Genomic DNA, 21,017 nt, shown 5'->3' with positions numbered 1-21,017 from the left:
AATATTAAGGTGTCTACACAATTTTGTTTAAAATATCAGAATAAATAATAATTATATAAATTAAAACACTGTTACTTTCAAAGGCGAACAGTATTTCTGAATCTGTCATTGTTATAATTTACAAAAATATAAGGTACTTTGGGATTATACCGACCACACCCAGACATGAATCGTTATTTGACATTTTGCTTCTACTGATTACTAGATTAGCGTAGAACAATATTTCGTCAATATAAAACAGGAATTGTCTTATCGCAAACCCCTCCCCATCCTCAGACAGAGGTCAAAGTCGAGCGGTCTAGTAGATAACGTGATTGCAGAGTCTCGCCACCCGTTCAGCTGTTGCGTCGCTTTGTTGTACTTCCGTGTTTTACCCCTACATTTCTCCAAACACAAAAATTCAACAAAAACAAACATTACCAAACAAAAACTAAACTCTTTATTGAAAAAAACACTCAAAACTTGTTTTTATTCTTGATCACACTCCGCCACCCAAAATGCGAGTGCCTCCGGCCCCGCGCTGATGTCAAGGAAAGAAAAACATCCCTCGAGATAGTACCTATCAGTAAAATATCAAATTCTAGAGGGGCTGATCAGAAATATAAATTGAATTGTAATGGAAAGGCAATTATGTACCGTGCAAAAAACTTAAATAATCATGTGATGCCGTGCGGCCTGCCTGCCGTAATCGGGATTCTCGAGAAAGATAAGATAACAGCGACAACAATACCGATCACAATACCTGGAAATGCTTGTAAGTTTGTAATTAAAGAGTTGTTTTTTCGTTCTGTCATGTTTGTTTATATAAATTTATATTTTTGTGTTCTTCATACCGGTGTGGTCGGTATAATCCCAAAGTACCAATATAACTCTATATTCAAGGATTTTTTTGTACTTGCTTAACTTTATGACCAATCCTAAGCGTTCTATTTTTGTAACATACATCAATGGCAAATAACCAAAATTCTGTGTAATCTTTCAAATTATCCATTGCCAATCATAAACTTTAAACAAAGATCAGTTACTTCGATTATGTTTAATCAAAAATTCAAGAATTATCTGCATGTTTTCACATATTTAGAAAACATATGTTGTATTATTTAAAACAAGAGACTAGATAATTACTTTAAATCTTATCATTCAAGATTGACACAGATTGTGTGACCAGTAAGATATTAGGTGTTGATCTTGAGGCTTGACTCCCAGTGACACCAACAATCCAGCAGCATTTTCTGTCCGCGTCAAATGCACCAACTTTGCAATGCTGGCAACAAAGTATTAGATTATTACTATTACATCAAACACTTTTACTTGACACCTTAAAGAACATGGTTACCAAAATGGTATTGTGACTTCCACTTGGGCAATCAACTCACATATAACCTATTTTTTTAACATCGTTGTCAGAATAAAATATGCAATTATCAAGCAGAAATACTTTTACTTTTAATTCATCATCATGTATACAATTCATAACTCTGACAAAAGGGAAAATCCAGTTAGCTTTGACCTACTTACTGAAACTGAAAACATAATGAAAGCTACGACAGTATACGAAGTACTGATGCTTATTTTGTGAATAAATGTGCACATGCTTTACAAGATTTAAAATAATGCTGAGTTTATGAAGTTTCCTAAATTTACTAAACCTAATTCTGCCAAGATTTTCCATCTCAGAAACAAAAGCCATGCACAAGTAGAGCAATGCCACCAAGAAATGCCCACACTACATTAGCAGAAAATCAAAAAACTAGGTATTGATATTTTTATTTTAGTTTAATCTCCATTCAGATCCAAGATTTGTCAAGGAAAGTAAAACAAACAATGGTGTATAGCAAGTTAAATGTAGGCTAATATTAGAAGTATTAAGTTTAGTTTTCCTAAAAATATTGTCCTTGCTCTAATTTCAAAAGTAAAACATCTAAACATTCAACAACAAAAATGTAAATATGTAAATGTTTTAAGTAAAAATGTATCCTTAGATCATTTCTTTTTTATATTTCTATCAATGATTGTCCAAATGTTATCCCTTGCAGAACAATACCACATACAGATCAACACTAACTTTGTATCGTCAGATATTTTATTAATATTATCATGGCCAATATGGCAGAGGATGGTTTCTACACAATAACTGGTTTTTAAACCGCATAAAATTTAAAAAAAAAAACTTACCAACATGATCTAAAGACTGAAGTAAATGAACAAGTGTATTTTTAGAATGGAATTCCAGCCAATTAACTACTACATTATAATTATATGTTTATTTATGTTAATATCTAAATATTGCCAGTATTATATAAAGAGCAATGTATTATTATTATTAACCGTTTTAAATTTGTGGTATCTACTAAAAAACTATACTTCACAATTACAAAGAAATGTTTTTAATAATTTATAATAAACTATATCTAAAACATACTTAGTTTTGTAATTACAACTTCCCTACAACAATATACTCACTGTGCCCATTCTTGAAAGAAAGCTTGCAAATGGAAAGCCAACGCCTTCCCTCGCAGCAGGTCACTGCCCAGCGCCTTCAAGATCTTACTGGCTAAAGTCGGACCTGTAAATATTCAACCAGAGTTAATGTAGCGTTTGCTACATAGGCAAATTAACATTTAACTAAAAAATAATTATGGGAGAAATATGTAAACATGAAAATATTTTAGGATACAAGTAGATTTGTTAAAACATACGTAAAATTATAAATTTAATTTCTCAAGTAAGGGTCCGCAAAGGTAGGTAAGTACAGAAAATTTAGCTGGAAGTCGACTTTGATAACTGGTTATAAAAGGGGTTTAACAGTTGATAGTTAATTTCTCTATACTTGTGATTGGATAGTCAGAGGCCAATCTTCATATTTACTGTTGTTTAGTAAGTGTAAAAGAAGTCCTTCGCAGCTTTACAATTAGGGAACAATTACATGGGTATGATACGGGGAGGAAGTATTTTTTAGATCTTCCTTAAGTAAAATTAGAAAAAACTAGAGGTAGCCATATTTTTATGAAAATTAAACTGGTTAACAAATTACCACAAAATGCATGGATTGTACCTTTAAGCAATTTTAAGAGAGTATTAGAGAACTGGTTCAAGAATAATGTTTATTACTCAGTCTCAGATTTCTTAAGCAGCGATATTACATGTTTATGCTTTTAAAATTAATTTTCGTTGTCAATGGGAGCATTGACTTGTTACATTATAAACCGCAATTGTTTGTTTTTTTTGTATTTGTTTTATTTATTCTTGATATTGTATGTGTTTTATTTATTAGTTTATCTGTATGTATATAAATGAATAAGCTGACTTTGTCTATCGCTGTACTTAAGCTTAATGACAATAAAATATTTATGATTTCAATCAAAGGCGTCAGTGATAAGGTAGTTTTGGATATGGATGATATTGGTATAAAAACTCCAACTCACGAATCCTGATGTCTTTTTTAGTGTTCTGTGGACTTAATTTGTGGTACTCCCAGTTGTTCTTGAGCCGGGGCTCAGTTTGGACATTTTTTGTCTTTTACCTTTCCTACCTCGGCCACTTTTGTCAGTCGGTGGGGGAGTCACTCCGTCAAAGTATTGATTATTTTCTGCCTGGATGGACTGATTGGTCGAGGTCAGGTGGTTGACCTTGACTGATTACGGACCAGCTGTTTACCGGCAGCGACTACTGTTCGGAGCGGTCGGACACGTTCGGCAGAAGCGACTTGATTCTCTGGCTGTTCAGTGTTGACTGCTCGTCCTGATGCCCATGGCTGGCTTATTCTACTACTTTCAGCAGGTAATTGTTTTACTCTCTCACTCTCTTAACTTAATATTGTTGGCGGTTTTTCTCTCCCACGCAGACATATATTTTCGTAGTTTAGTTAAATGTAGCTTATTTATTATTTTGTAAATTGTGTTCATTGTGTACGTTTTCGTGTCGCAAAGTGTTCTATCCTGTCTTTCGTAACGTTCTAAATTGTTAATTTATTAACTATGCCAATTAAGTTTGTTATTTTTGCACTAGTGCCTTCTAACTGATCCGTTCGGCGAACGGAAATTATTTATTCCGTGTACACACTTTGTCTTTATTTAGTGTAAGCGAGACGGTACAGACTTTGCAAATTTTGTTACCTCGTGTTTTGTGTTGTGTGCAAAATTGGGTGGCAACATTCATGATATCCATTTTATTGTTTAATTAATTAATTGCCTTATAGTAGCGTGAACGGATTATAATTTAATTATTGTTATTTGGGAAATAAGGTACTGTTATTATTTGTAAATTACATAATTATTATTAGGCCTACCTTACAATTAATATTCTAGAATGATTAAAATACAGTGAATTATTGTTACAAGTAAATGTTACCAAGCTGAATAATTTAGTATGGCTGTTCTGGCCTATAAGTAATTGTTTAAATATTTGAAAATTTTTTTGAATGTAATATTTAATATTGTCACCAAGTAGTGTATCTTATAATACTTGGTGTCGAGTTATTTTTGGGAAATAGTCTTTTGATACTTAAAAGGTACTGTTAGTTACAGATGATTATTTTTAATTGTTAAATTTAAATATTTTATATATACTTTGTGGCAAACATAATTAAGTTTTTATTATTTCTCGGGTTATAGTAATATTTTTTCTGAATATCTACTGGTTATGTTGGGATTCAATAGGGTCCCCGTGAGTGCCGTCAGCGGGGCTGGTGCGGCGAGTCTGCCCAATGACACAGTACTGAAACTAAAATTGAATGCCCGCGCCCTGCCAGCGCTACTGTACCGGCATCCAACTGGAGTGTCTGTGCTCCTATTCATCTTGAACAAGGTTGGATCCAAAATGTTTTTTCCTTCTTCTTATACTGAACTTGGGAGGAATGGGTTGTATGGAGCGCTGCCAGATATTATATCTGGAGGAGGGCCAGTATATTAGCTAGTATTTATTTAGTTTAGTTACATGACCTGAAGGGGAGGATTTCATCTTTAATTCGGATTCGTGGAGGCAACTAAGCCCCCGCCTCCTTCGAAAATTGGCTTTAAATATTTTTTTTTTTTTTAATTTTCGGCTACAAACTTGAAACAAAATTACTTTTTAAAAATAGTGGGCCTAGAAATTCTACAGCCTTTTCCCTCCCCTCAGTTCATAAAAAATTACCAGTTAAAATTTTATATTTACTACTGCCGTACCTGAAATCATGTTATCTATATACCAAATTTCTATTTATTATGTTATTTATGTTATTTATATTATATTATTTATTTATTATGTTATTGTTTCTATTTATTATGTTATTGTCAATATTGGAATTCTATTTATTTTTGTTATTTAGTTTTTAAGTTACGCGGTGCACCGTGGGGCTGCAGTTTAAATATTTATTTTACTTTGTAGGCAAGGGGATTCATTTTATTGTATTTTGTGTAAAAATGTTTGCCACCTAATTATATCATGTACTGGAAGTTTTGTCTCTCTTTGTCTCTTCCCACTAGTGGCATGTGGTTGGTTTTTTTTTATGCTTTGCTCCGAGTTTGGGAGGGGCGCGCTTCCGAGACCTCCTGTCTATTTTCACTAACTCGGGACATTCTTTTCCCATACAAATCTGCATACATAGAAATTTTAGAGTCGAATTACAATTTTTATATGGGAAATTGGTTGGCAACTAATTTTAGCTCTCTTTTACAGGGATTATTGTATTATTTTGACACAAAGGGAATTAAGAAGATTAGGAGAACAATAAATAATTAACGCAACTTTGCAAGAGAGTACAAGTTGCTGCAAGATTTGTTCAAGTAAAGTTTTCAACTTTAATATCAATTAAAGTTTACTTGCAATAGAAATTTAATATACAAAAGTCATGATAAATTTAATACATCAACTTTACATTTAATCAAGTTTGTAGTAAATATTTTCCAGAGGAATATAGTTTGATTACAGTTTTCATTTTGAATCTGTGCCAATGGACACACGCTGTACAAGAAGTTTTCAGCGAGGTTTTAGTTCAGTTTTATTTAGCTTCGCTTATGATAGAGAAAGTATATTTAAATAATTTAGATATTTTTATTTTATTTGGATTTTATAAGATTGTTAAATTTTTAGTTCGATTTTCATTTTGAGTCAAGAAGTTAACTTTAGTTTAATTTATTTTATTTAAAAACCAGAAAACCAAAAAATCTATAAATGAATTCAGAGAGTTATTTAATACACCAATTGATTATTGAGTGGTATGAAAATCCACAACTTACCTTGAATACAGGTTATATGCCAGTACTATCTACATCAACCAAGCCAATCTTTATTAATTATGTGAGTATAATATTATTTTTTGTATGAGTTTTAAAATTTCTTTGAGATATGAGATGTAGCTATAAAATATCTGGATTAGCATTGGTGGAGCCACCGAACGAATGCAATAAGGCTGATTATCATATGGCTGGTCACATGACTTCCCCTCCCACCCCTCCTTGAGTTACGATATTTATTCCACCCGTAGCGCAAGTTATAAGCAGTTGACCTTTTGTCTCTGCATCAGAAAAATGTTGAGTATTTGCAAAGAACAGCCTGTGAACATCAAATTTCTTTTCAAACTTATTGAACTTGGGGTCCTGACTACTCTACGTGAGCGTGTGCAGAGAAAACAGAACAATTTGTAAAAAAACAAGTCATGGATCGTCCACCACAGCAATACTACAGCCCACATTGCTTTCTCAGTGAAGATGATGTTTTCAACCAAACACAACATCTAAACAATCATCCATCTTACTCACTCGAGTTGAAGGAACAAGATTTGAAACTTGAGACATTCTAAGAATAAGCGAAGGAAGTCATGAAGAGGGTTACGGAAAATGATCTACAGCATTGTTACACACGGTGGAAAATTCACAGGGAACAGCTTAGAGATCGAGGAGTGGAGTACATTAAAGGATATAACATAAAACTGTAAATATCTATTAGTAAAATTTGTTTTCAGCCCAGTTATTTTCTAGCCACACCTTGTAATGTGCATAATTGGACTTCTGATACGATTGTTACACTAAGTTCGGTTCTTGCCAGCTAATTCAGTTGCATTTTTGCTTGTTTCATTATCATTTGTAAAATATACTTTACCTGTGACACAATGAGCTATTAATTCACATTGAACTCTTACTAATCATTATGCTATTTGTGTGACGAGTCATATTTTTGTTTGCATTCTGATTATTCACGCAAAAGATAGCATCTGTTGCTTGTGTTGTGACATCCATTCTTATGTCTAGACGCGAGACGGGACATTCTTACATTCGTTTGCCTGTACCGACTGTTATACTATGAGATATCCCCATAAGTACAAATCTACTAATGTGTTATTCTTTATATTCCAATTTTTAATTCTACATCAAAAGACAACACAAAATAAAATGTTATTTGCTGCTACATTTATTTTACCTGTGTCATGCCTATATCAACTTGATTCGATAACTGAACATCAGTGTCATAAATGGATAGTGTACTCTCACATTCCACAAAATTAGAATATAAGTCAACACAAAACAGGGCAATCCGCTGACTTACATTTGGCAGGTAGAGTGGCAGTAGTCTTAGCCGAAACTGATCCTTGCACAAGATCTATCCTGACAATGTTCTGACAAGGTCTGGGCACTGCCACCTGTGTGCTCACTCCCAAAAGTCTACAGACCCTGGGCTCCAGATACTCATCTGACTCTGGTACAGTTTTGCACCAGTCTCCAGGCAGCAGGCTCTGTAACATTACAAAAGGTCTATATTGACTGTATTTTAACAAGATCTAAGCACTGCCAACTGTGTGCTCACTGCCAACAATCCACAGACCTTAATTTCCAGGTACTCATCTGACTCACTCCAGACAGAATAAGAATCAGAAAAATCTGTATTCAGTTGTTACACATGGTGTACATGAATGGCGTCACATGATTGAGAAAGTAAATGGCTAAGTTTACTAAATATGCTTTAAATTAGTATCTAACTAAATCTAATACAATATAAGTTTAACGAAAGTAAGAACTATATTACAGCAGGCTCTGTAACATTACAGGTCTATCTAGACAGTATTTTACCAATGTCTGGACACTGTTGCCTCTGTCAGGCTTCCCACTCAATCTTACTTATCAAATTCACGTCTCTTTCACGGTTTTTACGGTAAAAATTAGTAATTTCACAGTCAATTGGTTTCATAAACATTACAAACTTTTAAAAATGTTAGGGAACAAATTTGAGACATTGGCACGACCAAGATGCAGCAGAATATTAAAATTATGTAAAACTTTTCCTTATTTCATAAACGATGCCGACAATTCGTACAGGAATAAGCGGATGTGTCTAAAAAACACAAATTCATTTCAAGCTATGATACAAGCGGCAAGCGTTCAACAGTATAGTTTGCTAAATGATCTTAAAAGAGGATAAAATTTACCACTTATACCATACCAGAGCTCTAACTATTAATCGGTTCACACATGTGAAAATTGCTCATGTTTTATTTGGCACAAAACACCGATGGAACACTGTTAAAAGCTGTTGGCTGTGGCAGCAAAATCAAAAGTTCCTTTCAGACATCTAATGCAAGTTTCGGCATTCTACTGCGATTCAAGTTCCCCTTCCCTGCCTCATTCAGTAGTCATCTCTTGATAGAACAATATAAATGAGAAACAATTTTTACGATTGACTGAAATGATTGGTAGTCAGGTAGTATGAACCATCCAATGCTCCCCCAAATACTACTACAATGCCAGTGCTTAGATCTAGTAGTAGTGATGGTGGCTTGCAATCGTCGTACCTACATGTTGCAGTCGGTTGCGATGCTCATGCTCACTAATATGAACTGCTCTGTTTAATACACTACTGGTACACTACTAAATCGCACCAGGACCAATCGCCACGATAGGTTGCGCCATTATAGATCACATTTGAACTGGGTTACGGCACAATCGTGGTGACAACTCATGTTGATTAATTTAATCAGAAGTTACAGAACTTTTCATGGTTCGTAAATTAAATTCACGGCTTATTGAATTTTTCATGGTCGGGTGGGCACTCTGTCTTTACTCAATGCCAAAAATTTACTGACCCTAGATGTCAAATAAAAAACTTATATTAAATATAAACATAGCATTACTAATTTTATTAAGGCTGATGTAAATCAAAAGTACAGTTTCATTTTTAGTAACGATCCACTGTAGTAAAATAACTTTTGAGTCTTCCATAAGAACATGTTAACACATAAGAGGTTGCATCTAATATTTGGACACGAAAGGTCACACGAATGCAATTTGTTCAGGCTTACTTTTTATTTTATTTTCCTTATTTTCCTTCAAAATTAAATCTTCTTATAAAATCTTCTCGAAACAAACTAAGTAAAAGAATAACATATGTCAAAGTTTTGTAAAGAATATACAAGAAGAGATAAGACAAGCTCCCAAGTTGCTAATACTGTTAATCATAATAACATTACAGAATTCCAAAGACTGCAGCAAACTACCACAGGTGCTTTCTCTTAAGTGTTAAACCTCAAGCTGTTTTACACCCTTAATTTTTATCAGAACGCTATGAGAGATGTTTGATTTTAAAGGTAAATTAATAAGCATCCTAACTTTTTAAAAGTTTTTTTGTAAGGCGTATAATTTAAGAATATTTAAAAATAAAATATAAGTTTTGATATTTTTCTGAATAACCCATTTAAAAGACCCATTTTAGTACAGCCAGGTCTTACAAAAGGAGCTTCTTAAAATTGTGTCTTGTCTATCCATCTTTGTAATACAACTATTGATAAAAAAAAGTCCTAGAGTCTGAACCTTGGTACATATGTTGCTCTTGGTCTAAGGAAGAATTGGGAATCCTCTGATGATTTTGGAGCCGAAAGATCAACATTAAAGGTAAAAATAAAATTCTAATATTTTCACACTGGTATTGGTAACCATGATGGAAATAAGAAAATCACAAGACAAACACATACGTAAACAAACTGAGTACAATCATATGATATATAGTAACACATGTGATGAAGTTACTTTGTTGGATAGGTGTGTAAGATTTTTATTATGTTTTATTGAACCCGTTGATCACTCCACATCAGAAATCACTTTATGTCAGGTATCACTCTAAGATGTTCCACAAGCATGCTCCATAAACCTGCTGTGTGTTCAGGTTATAATACGTTTCAACACACCAGTTGATAAGATAACAAAATTTGCATACTAAGGTCTCATTAATTTACTGTGAACACAAGGTATCACTCAGTTTTAAATGTTGGGCTTGTTTTTGTACAATTAATATCAATGCAGATCAATTTTTAAAAGAACAGCGTTTAAAACCTGTAAAATCACTTATGGTTATGATTACTAAATATTTTTTAAATTGTTAAGGATAACAATACTGTACGTAATATTCATTGCAACTTAAACAGATATAATTTGACTGGAATTACAATTAAATACTTTGAATAAATGCCCCAAATTCACTTAAATAACAATTAATGCAAATAGACTCCAACAGATTCTACCAAATTTACCTTGTTTTTAACATTCATTCCTACTAGTTGAGTAAAGTCGTCAGTTTATTATGAATTGTTGTTAAACCACAAATATGTAATATTGATACATATTATTTACATAATACTCCTCATATTGTTCAATCATTTTGTGAAATAATTTAAGAATCATACTCTATTCCATATGGATATATTGAAATAATATATCTCCTAGGATTACAAACCTTAAGTGTGAGGACTGTTGCCTGGACCAGTGCAGGAATGTCACCTCTCACAATGACTTGTCGACCTTCCAGCACATTCAGTGCTGCCAGGTCAAACACTGGAGCGGTCAGAAACGTCCGGAGGGACTTCAGGCTACCCTCCTCTATAATAAAAAACACTTACATAGGTCAAAAGGTTCAAAATCCATGTAATATATAATAATCAATGATAAAACTAAAGATATCAGAGTTCCCATACAATGTGATTACTACAATACACAAGTTATTTCATTCCAGGATCCAATCAGCTACGGATATTATGCATATATAGATACAAATATACGAGGGCTGTTCAGAAAGTAACCTCCGGTCGATTGAAAAAAATACACCAAGTTAAGTAAAAATATTTTAATATATACATCTTACAACTACATCTTTGCACTATTTTTCGACATAGTCTCCATCACGATTGAGGCACTTATCGTATCTCTTCACAAGCTTTGAAATTCCTTCTGCATAAAAATCACCCGCCTGTGCCTTGAGCCAGCCTGTGACCGCATCTTTGAGCTCTTCGTCGTCATCAAACCGCTGGGACCCGAGCCATTTCTTCATATGCATGAAGAGGTGATAGTCGCTTGGCGCCAGATCTGGGCTGTAAGGTGGATGGTTGAAAACGTCCCACTTGAAGGACTTAAGAAGGGCTGTTGTTCTGCAAGCAGAGTGAGGACGGGCGTTATCGTGCAAAAAAACGATACCGGAAGTCAGCATACCACGGCGTTTGTTCTGTATAGCCCGTCGTAATGTTTTTAGTGTTTCACAGTACACGTCTTGATTAATGGTCGTCCCACGTTCCATGAATTCAACCAACAACACCCCTTTGGCATCCCAAAACACCGTTGCCATCAGTTTTCTGGCAGAAAAATCTTGCCGGGCTTTTATTGGTTTGGTAGGCGAATCTGAATGTGCCCACATCTTTGATTGTTCTTTTGTCTCAGGGTTTACGTACTTAATCCAGGTTTCGTCACCGGTCACGATTCTGTTTAACAATGGTTCTCCTTCGTCCGCATAACGTGACAGAAAGTCTAATGCAGAGGCCATTCTTTGAGTTTTGTGGTGGTCGGTAAGAATTTTGGGCACCCATCGTGCACATAACTTACGGTAACCCAATCTTGCTGTCACTATCTCGTACAAAAGAGTCTTAGAAATCTGTGGAAAATCAGTAGACAACTCCGCCATTGTGAAACGTCGATTTTCACGAACTTTTGCATCAACTGTCTGAACGAGTTCGTCAGTCACCAAGGATGTTCTACCACTCCTCTCTTCATCATGAACGTTTTCCTCGTCCACTTTTAAATAAACGTACCCATTCACGGACAACTCCTTCACTCATAACTTGTGGTCCATACACGGCACAAAGCTCACGATGAATAGCTGCTGCAGAGTATCCTTTGGCTGTAAAAAACCGTATAACAGCACGCACTTCACATTTGGCGGTATTTTCTATTGCAGCACACATTTCAAACTGCCACAAAAACTAAACTAGCGCAGGTACGATGTTCACTCGACTACAGCTTGATGCCGACTGACCTGCTTAGTGCGTGAATGCACAGATGGCGCGCTACTCCCCCTCCACTACCCGCACTGTGACCAACCGGAGGTTACTTTCTGAACAGCCCTCGTACATTACAAGCACTCTAAGGGGTTTATTACACCTGAAGACACCCAAGAGGGAATATTAAGAGACACTTGAGAAATTGTGTGACTAGTGCTCAGAAGACTATTGGAAGGTACCGAAGCACGTGGCAATTATGGAGAGGATGCTTTGGTGTACCTCCTAAAATAGAAGCTGAGTTGGTAGAGTTTTAAGCAATGATATATATAGTACTCAGTTCATGGAATTATTGGAGCAGTTAACTAGATAGTTTTATGAAAACAAATTGTTTCAAAATATGATTACATTTGTATTTATTACATTGTTATAAGTATTGAATTTTATATACATATCTCATACAGAACTTACCAGATATTTACTTAAGACTTTAAATGGGATATAAATGTTAAAACCCTTCATAAACAATATCATTTCACAATATTTTTTGTAATGAGGTGTCTGTCTGACTTTGCATCAACAGATACTCCAACGCTGGGTTTGAGAAACTGGTGGTGCCAAAATTAAGTTATGGTATACATTTTTGGGGCTCCTCAGTGTTCATTGTTTGACAGAAATTTTGTCCTTTAGTTATTTGAGGAATGGCTCCGGGTAACAGCTCCACAGAGTAATTTTAGTTAAATGGCATTTTATTCATGTATCACTCCTTACTTTTTAGATACAAATAGATTTTGCATGTCTAACATATTCTTTTAATACCAGAAACATAACTACGAATAGACATAATATGTCGCTTTCATATCAATCAGATTCTATAATCCAACCAAAACTTTATAATTTTCTTACAAATTGTTTTAAAACAATTCTAAAGCCTTTGGAAAAGCCTTAAACTTATGAGAAGTGACTTACGAGAAGCAAAATGTAAAATATGGTCACTATTACAGTTTTCACAGATATGTTTAGGCTTAATATAAAATAACATGACTAGTCCCGGAATAATTTGTAAATCCAGTTTTGCCTCAAGTATTAGAATGGTAATTACAGGAAAAATATACTCTTATATCGTCTCAAATAGGTTTAGTTCTTTCTAAGTAAAATATGTAGAGTCCCCTCAAAGCTCCCTAAAATTGGGTATAGCACTTGGCAAAAGTAAGACTATTACAGCAACTTATAAATTATGCTGCTTGCAGTCAGTGCCACCTAACAGACACTAGTGAGGCAGTATATTCAGTTACATGTCAGTGCTGACCTCACTCTCTGATTGTATGGAATGAACACAATATTGAAACTGTGCATGGAACAAAGCCAGTATTAACCCTTTTAACCCCAGCCATTTTTCCATGGACTTGCCAGAAAGCCCATGGCGATAAGGGTCCGTAGTGCAGAATTGAGGAAAAATACATCTAGTTTTTCTTATTTTTGAAGATAACTTTTAGGTTTTTGTTTTAAATTGTTCACAAATAAGTGTACTCTTAGATGTAATAGTTAAAAAGTACTTTTACAGAATGATTTGTTTTTTTAGCGTATTTATACATAAAAAAAAATTTTTTAATTTTTTATAGTTTGGACATACTTAAAAGGGTAGAAAAAAAAATTGTAGCCCCTGAAAAATGAAGCAATTTTGTTGTACACATATTTCTTACTACACAAACAAAATTTGAAGAACTTTCCTTGATAAATGCAGGAGATATATCCAATTAATTGTATTGCTGCATAAGCACTTCTTCATATATTTCCACATACACGTCAGTAGAAATATACAGAAATGTCTTGTTACTTCTACACAAAATTCCCTTCTGGCAGGAACATCTTCAAAAAAAAATTGTAGAGAGCCCTAAGAAATTTAACTAGATTCCACTTAGCCCCTGATTTGAACACATTTTTGAGAGGATGTGCAAACCACAGGTGCCTATAAATAAAAAGTATAGGATCATCATCATTATTCTCAGTCTGAAGTTCCTCCTACTCCAGATCTTTCACAGACTTTAAATTTACATTAAGTCTATCGATAGACAATGAGAAATGTTTTTTTTTCACATTTATGTGCTTTGATTGACTTCCTGAATTTTAAAATCAAATTGCTCCCAGTGCTTTTAGTCAAAGATGTAGAGGTAAAATATCTTGTGGTCACTTCATGACTTACAGGATCCCAATACCTTAGTGCAATACCCATTTACTATTCTGGCTAACTTTATTCATGCTTTCGTCCAATATAGAAACAAAGGCAGATGATTCCTGGACTTACTTGTCCAGTAGGTCTCCGAAAATACTCAACAATACCAAAGTTCACCAAATAACCCAATTTTAATACGCTCAAGTGAAATTTTTCCTGCGATTTGACTATCCATAAATTGACTCAAACACTTTGGATGCAACTCCTGATAGCAGGAAAACCAGCCTAAAACGCTACCACAAAATTTTCCAGGACCAACTTTTGAATTTCAATGACTTTCCATGACCTACTTTATTTCCATGACTTTCCAGGAATTCCAGAAGCGTGGCCACACCTATGTATATTGCGATAGAGTTAAATAATTACAGAGTTTTGGAGTTAGACTTGCATCATAACTGAAGTAATGTTAAATCCAATTTACTTCACACTGATCTCCCCACAAATCACTTCAATTTCAATTTCAAAATCGATAATTAATTATGAGAGTTTACAGCCTTATATATGGCATTTATCTTAGTCAGTTGAAATATTTAAGAAACTTATTTCTAGAAATCAAAATAAAACATTGTCTTCTTCAAAGCCTTTGTCCACCAAATCACCGGAATCATGTTCATCGACCAAATTCAGCCACAGAGATCATTGTAAAAATATTCATATTTAATATGTTTATTATGTAATTGTTTGAAATTAGTAACTATGGTTATTACACATTCAGCAAAATATCATTCTAAATTCCAAGTTAGTGTGACCTATACATAAAATCTGAAGTATTAGTTAAAAACATTCACTGGAGGAAAAAAATACAGTCCACAAGAAATATACTACACCTATAAATGTTCCATCCGGGTCTGAGATATTTGTTCAATATTTTGAATATTCTGAAATCGGCTAAGCTGAAACGAACAACTTTAAATGTCAGTGAGCGGCTGGGACATCAACCCATGCAGCAAAAATTCTCCGTTGATTAAGAAGATTTTAACAGACACCAACACTAACCGGCCGTTGGTCGCGTGATTAAAAGTTACGTAAGCGGTCGCGCGTATAGATGGTTATCTAACATTTGATTTTCGATGTTATTATTTGTTTTTAAGGCATTTATATTTTGTTCGGGCTATCATGAAACTGTATTTATAATCTACTATACCTATAAAATGATGTTCCTATTTATAAATAAACAAAACATATTTTTTATAAAGCTATTTTATTACAAACAAAAATTGATGTTATGTATTAGTTCTTTTGCACAATGTGACTTAGTTACTGTCTTCCTCATTGTGTTCTTGTGCCAAACATTCATTACACCAATATTTCGTTGAGCCCGTGTGTTCTTTGCATATTGCTTTACTACAGCTTTCACACTGATAGGGAGTAAACCGGTTCTTTCTGGTGGGACAATAGGCACACCTTGGTTTTCTTCCATTGGTACCCTGAAAAATCCCATACGTATTATATTTTTGAGTATTACAGTTTCTAGAGTGCCTATATTTAGTCATTTCATGTACATATTAAAATAAAAATGTACCTAACCTTCCTTGTTACATACCAATAATGTTATATAAAAATATTCTTACCTGTTGTGTGACTTGTCGATGGAAGAGGCTGGCCCATAACGGTACTAATGCTTGATTTCAAATTCAGAGGAAGTACTTCAATTGTAGCTCGCTTCATTAAATGTGGTTTTACAATAGTCCCTTTGCCAATTCGGTAATAAACACTCTTCTAGCCATAATAGTGTTAGTGTTGGCCTTGTGGATGATCTGTGCATTGATCGTGGCAACATTCAATAAGCCATTGAACACTGTCAACGGCCATCTGTTACTCACTCTTCCGACCTTATATTCTTTTTTTTCATTCTGTCGACAACGTCGACTCTCCCTTAGTCATGTTGTAAAAAGTGATGACTTCAGGTTTATTCATGTCATTGTCTGGGTCAATAGTGTCATCATTGTGAAAGGTAGACAGCATAAGTACATTTTTATGCCTTTTAGGCACATGAGAAACTAACAGAGAGTTATTTGGTAAGCATGGAAAGCCAAAACATACTGCTTCCAACATTTCTTTCTTTAACCTCTAGAAAACATTTAGGTATCTGGGGTTTGTTTTTTTTAATGGTACCAACAATTGTTGTTCTGTGATTAACAAAAAGGTCGTTTGCAAGTGGAACATTGGTATATAAAAGTTGTCCATTGTGACATTTCTGCCCGTGCCATCTATTGGTTTGATAAGTCTTTTCACAACGCTGTTTACAGTGTTGTCTAAAACAAATGGACCCTCTGGCTGCTTTCCTGGATATATTTCCATGTTCAGAGTGTAAAAAGTTCTAGCATCCACTATAGAGCATATATCTTTACGCCATACTTATCAGGCTTATTGCTAATATATTGCCTGAACTTACATTTTCCTCGGAAAGCTTCCTAGCATCTCATCTAAAGTAACATATTCTCCCGGAGAGTAATTGTCCGGTAGCAACGATTTACCAAAATTTTCAAAAACATCTCTGATTGGTGCTATGTTATCTAGCTTCCTCCTATTCGCTCGTGTCATTTTATCATCGAATCTAATGCATCTAACTAGTAAGTGAAATCTTTTTTCACTCATTACAGCCCTAAAGAATTCTGGAGCTGTTCCATCAGTTTTCCAGATATCAGCTGTATTTAGGTGACTAGCTTTTTTTTACACCTAACAGGTACAAAATTCCAAAGAAACCTAACATTTCTTCATAATTGGTTGGCAAACAATCTCTCTCTCGTGAATATTTGTCTCGTACGCTGTCTAACTGTGTATTTGTATATTTGACAATATCTTCAATTGTTTGATCAGGAAAAAATAATTTCCAACATTCAACAATAGTTTGACAGTCTCTAGCAGCCCTTTTGACTCCAGGTAATTTTGTAACAATATTTTGTTTGCGAGTTTTAGATTGTCTTGCTTCAAACGGTTTGTGAATCAACCATTTGCAAAAGGGATCTTTTCCAACATAAAACAAATTGGCATTAGCTACCTGATCAGATTGAAGCTGTGGTGGTGCTGATCCCGTTGCTTGTGAAGGCAGACTCCTACTGGGATCATCAATTACCATTGGTTCTTCTCGTGCCTGTTCAGGGGTCGAATTACTTTCTTCGTCACTAGACTGTTTCAGTATCCAGTATTGTGTTCATAATGGTCAGATGGGCCATCAATTTCACTGTTTGATGAAAAATACAATTCACTTTCACTGTGGTCACTATCTTCTAACCAACTTATTATTGCGTCTTCATTGTTTATTTTCGCCATTGTAATTAGTACTTACACGAACTATAATCGTAAGTACACAAAAACAGTTTATTTATAAACTAATAAAAAAACTAACACGTTTGCATTATTCACTACATCACAAGTTTTATAACGTAAACGGGCGCGTCGTTAGATGGCATCTACACAACAGCGGTACGTAACTAGGCGCGTGTCTAGACGGCAACTAAGGCGGCAGCGTGTTCTACTTCAGAACTCCCCCCTCCCTTTCCGGTTAGGGTGAATCGTCGGGTTTCTCGGAAAAACCAATGCCTCATATGGTCGACGGATCATTGTCAAACCTTCATTGTGGTCAGACAAAAATTGAAAAAAAATACAATGTAACTACTAAATTGTATAGATGCCATCTAACAACGCGCCTCATCGCGGGCTAAATGTCAGTGAGCAGCCGGGACATCAACCCATGCAGCAAAAATTCTCCGTTGATTAAGAAGATTTTAACGGACACCAACACTAAATGTCAGTGAGCAGCCGGGACATCAACCCATGCAGCAAAAATTCTCCGTTGATTAAGAAGATTTTAACTGACACCAACACCTAAATGTCAGTGAGCAGCCGGACATCAACCCATGCAGCAAAAATTCTCCGTTGATTAAGAAGATTTTTAAACTGACACCAACACTAAATGTCCAGTGAGCAGCCGGGACATCAACCCCATGCAGCAAAAATTCTCCGTTGATTAAGAAGATTTTAACGGACACCAACACTAAATGTCAGTGAGCAGCCGGGACATCAACCCATGCAGCAAAAATTCTCTGTTGATTAAGAAGATTTTAACTGACACCAACACTAAATGTCAGTGAGCGCTGGGACATCAACCCATGCAGCTGAAATTGTCCTTTGATAAAGAAGATTTTAAACTCACCCTCTAAATCTGTCATCAGGCCCGGACTTCAATGAAAGCACCAGAACTCATATCAATAACATATTACTTGCACGACAAACTATGTTTTCCCCAGTGTAAACTTTTCACTAACCCCCTACCCCCTAAAATTTTGGTAATTTACTGTTTATAACTAATTCTTAAATTCTGTAATAAGCTTAGTGGACTCAAGTATTGCCTGTACTTGGGGGGTGGCGGAGGGTAGCTCGCAAATAAAAATGTTTGATAATATTTCTTGTTTTTATTTACAACACTAGTATGAAACTAAAAATGAAATATCTGAGTTTAATGAACCAAAAATTTAAAAAAATTAAATATTACTATATTTAATAGTGTATTCAAAAGTACGTGATGAAACTAATATTTTTTACATTCTTGCTGTCTGAATATTGCCAATGGATACGTGACAGTTTGTTGAATCGGTGTTAAATATAACACATATACCTTCAAAACCCTTTAATACTTTCTGGAGTAAATATATATATATTTACTCGATATATATATTTATTTACTTCTACTGACGATATATATATATCGTCAGTAGAAGTATACAGATATGTATACTTGTTTTTGCACTTTTGAAATAATAACAATATTGTAAAATAACACAAACTAATTGTAATGGTTTGTAAGACTAAAACTTGTTTAATTTTTCAAAAAAGTAAATAAAATAATATTTACAATATATACATTTATATATAAACAACTCAATTCATTGTCTTCAAAAATAGCACAATCACCACTAATAATAGGGTACTTTGGGATTATACCGACCACACCAGTATGAAGAACACAAAAATATAAATTTATAGAAACAAACATGATAGAACGAAAAAACAACTCTTTAAATTACAAAATTACAAGCATTTCCCAGGCATTTGTGATTGGTATTGTTGTCGCTGTTATCTTATCTTTCTCGAGAATCCCGATTACGACAGGCCACGCGGCATCACGTGATTTTCACGGTACATAATTGCCTTTCCATTACAATTCAATTTATATTTCTGATCAGATCCTCTAGAATTTGATATTTTACTGATATGTACTATCTCGAGGGATGTTTTTTCTTCTCGTTGAGATCAGCGCGAAGGCATGGCACTCGCATTTGGGTGGCGGAGTGTGATCAAGAATAAAAACAAGTTTTGAGTGTTTTTTCAATAAAGAGTTTAGTTTTAGTTTGATCATGTTTGTTTTTATTGAATTTTTGTGTTTGGAGAAATGTAGAGGTAAAACAACGGAAGTACAACAAAGCGACGCACCAGCTGAACGGGCGGCGAGACTCTGCAATCACGTTATCTACTACAAACCGCTCGACTTTGACCTCTGTCTAAGGATGGGGAGGGTTTGCGATAAGACAATTCCTGTTTTATATTGATGAAATATTGTTCTAACGCTAATCTAGTAATCAGTAGAAGCAAAATGTCAAATAACGATTCATGTCTGGGTTTGGTCGGTATAATCCCAAAGTAACCAATAATAGTGTTTATCAAAGTGTTTTCACTCACTGGTAACTTTTCTCTACGACGTTTACTCATGTTTTTTTTTACTAATAATACAATAAATCACACGAAAAACAACCGCTTTCAATCACGCAAACTAATTGAGGTTTATAAGTCAGCATACAAACAACAATGCAACTGAAGTCGTCTGACAGCTGACATCGACAAATAAACTACGCTCAATGACGACGACATACAATGCCAATTGGAAGGTTTATTGTTTTTGCATGTAGCCCGTTTCTTCACCGACTACTATACCGAAACTGATGGCATTTGGACATATTATTAGCCAGCTACATTAAATTATTGAGACGTCCGTATATCGACGTTGGGCAATTTAGCTAGACCACCTCTGTCCGATACATCGGACGCCGGGGGCTAAAAGGGTTAAAGTCACTTATATTTTTGCACATGTTACACATGTCAGGCCACACTTATATTTTCCTCTTAAATTAAATTATTAACTTACTGATTCCAAATTCTGGTTTGATCATTTGGTTTAAATTGGTATTTGAATACTATATTCTCTTAATGATTTTAACTTCCCTGACTGGCATTTATTTAAGATTTTGCATGTCCAGGAGCACTTCTGGTTTGAACTGATCATATTTCTCGTGTCATAATTGTTGGCCTGATAAAAAAAAAATAGTTTACATACATACTTTGGTCCAAAAGTGTACGCTATACTCCTGACCTTAGTAATCTTCTTTCAGTATTAGGGATCTGGTAAAAAAATCCCAACATTTCACTATGCCTTACTATTCATTAAACCAACATTGTTGCTAAATCTATGCACTGTACGTAAAAGTGTTCACATGCGTCACAAAGTACAAACAAATCTATGTGGATGTACACCACAAAACACACACTCAGACAAGAAGTTTA

General features: G+C 34.6%; 1 protein-coding gene across 1 annotated transcript in view; it reads right to left on the bottom strand.

The window, feature by feature from the left end:
• Positions 1–1,066: 1,066 nt before the first annotated feature.
• Positions 1,067–21,017, bottom strand: part of LOC124356168 (folliculin-like) — a 40,362-nt gene continuing 20,411 nt past the window's right edge. Inside the window, exons 7-10 of the mRNA XM_046807329.1 lie at positions 10,699–10,841; positions 7,525–7,711; positions 2,464–2,566; positions 1,067–1,264 (exon numbers count right to left, since the gene is read on the bottom strand). Coding sequence (XP_046663285.1) covers positions 1,141–1,264; positions 2,464–2,566; positions 7,525–7,711; positions 10,699–10,841 — 557 coding nt within the window. The 3' untranslated portion in view covers positions 1,067–1,140. The remainder of the gene's footprint in view (positions 1,265–2,463; positions 2,567–7,524; positions 7,712–10,698; positions 10,842–21,017) is intronic.

This window comes from Homalodisca vitripennis, chromosome 2 (genome assembly GCF_021130785.1).
Source record: "Homalodisca vitripennis isolate AUS2020 chromosome 2, UT_GWSS_2.1, whole genome shotgun sequence".
In the NCBI taxonomy this organism is placed as follows: domain Eukaryota; kingdom Metazoa; phylum Arthropoda; class Insecta; order Hemiptera; family Cicadellidae; genus Homalodisca; species Homalodisca vitripennis.
Note: the sequence above shows the minus strand (reverse complement) of the source record. Positions and strands in the feature narration are given on the sequence as shown.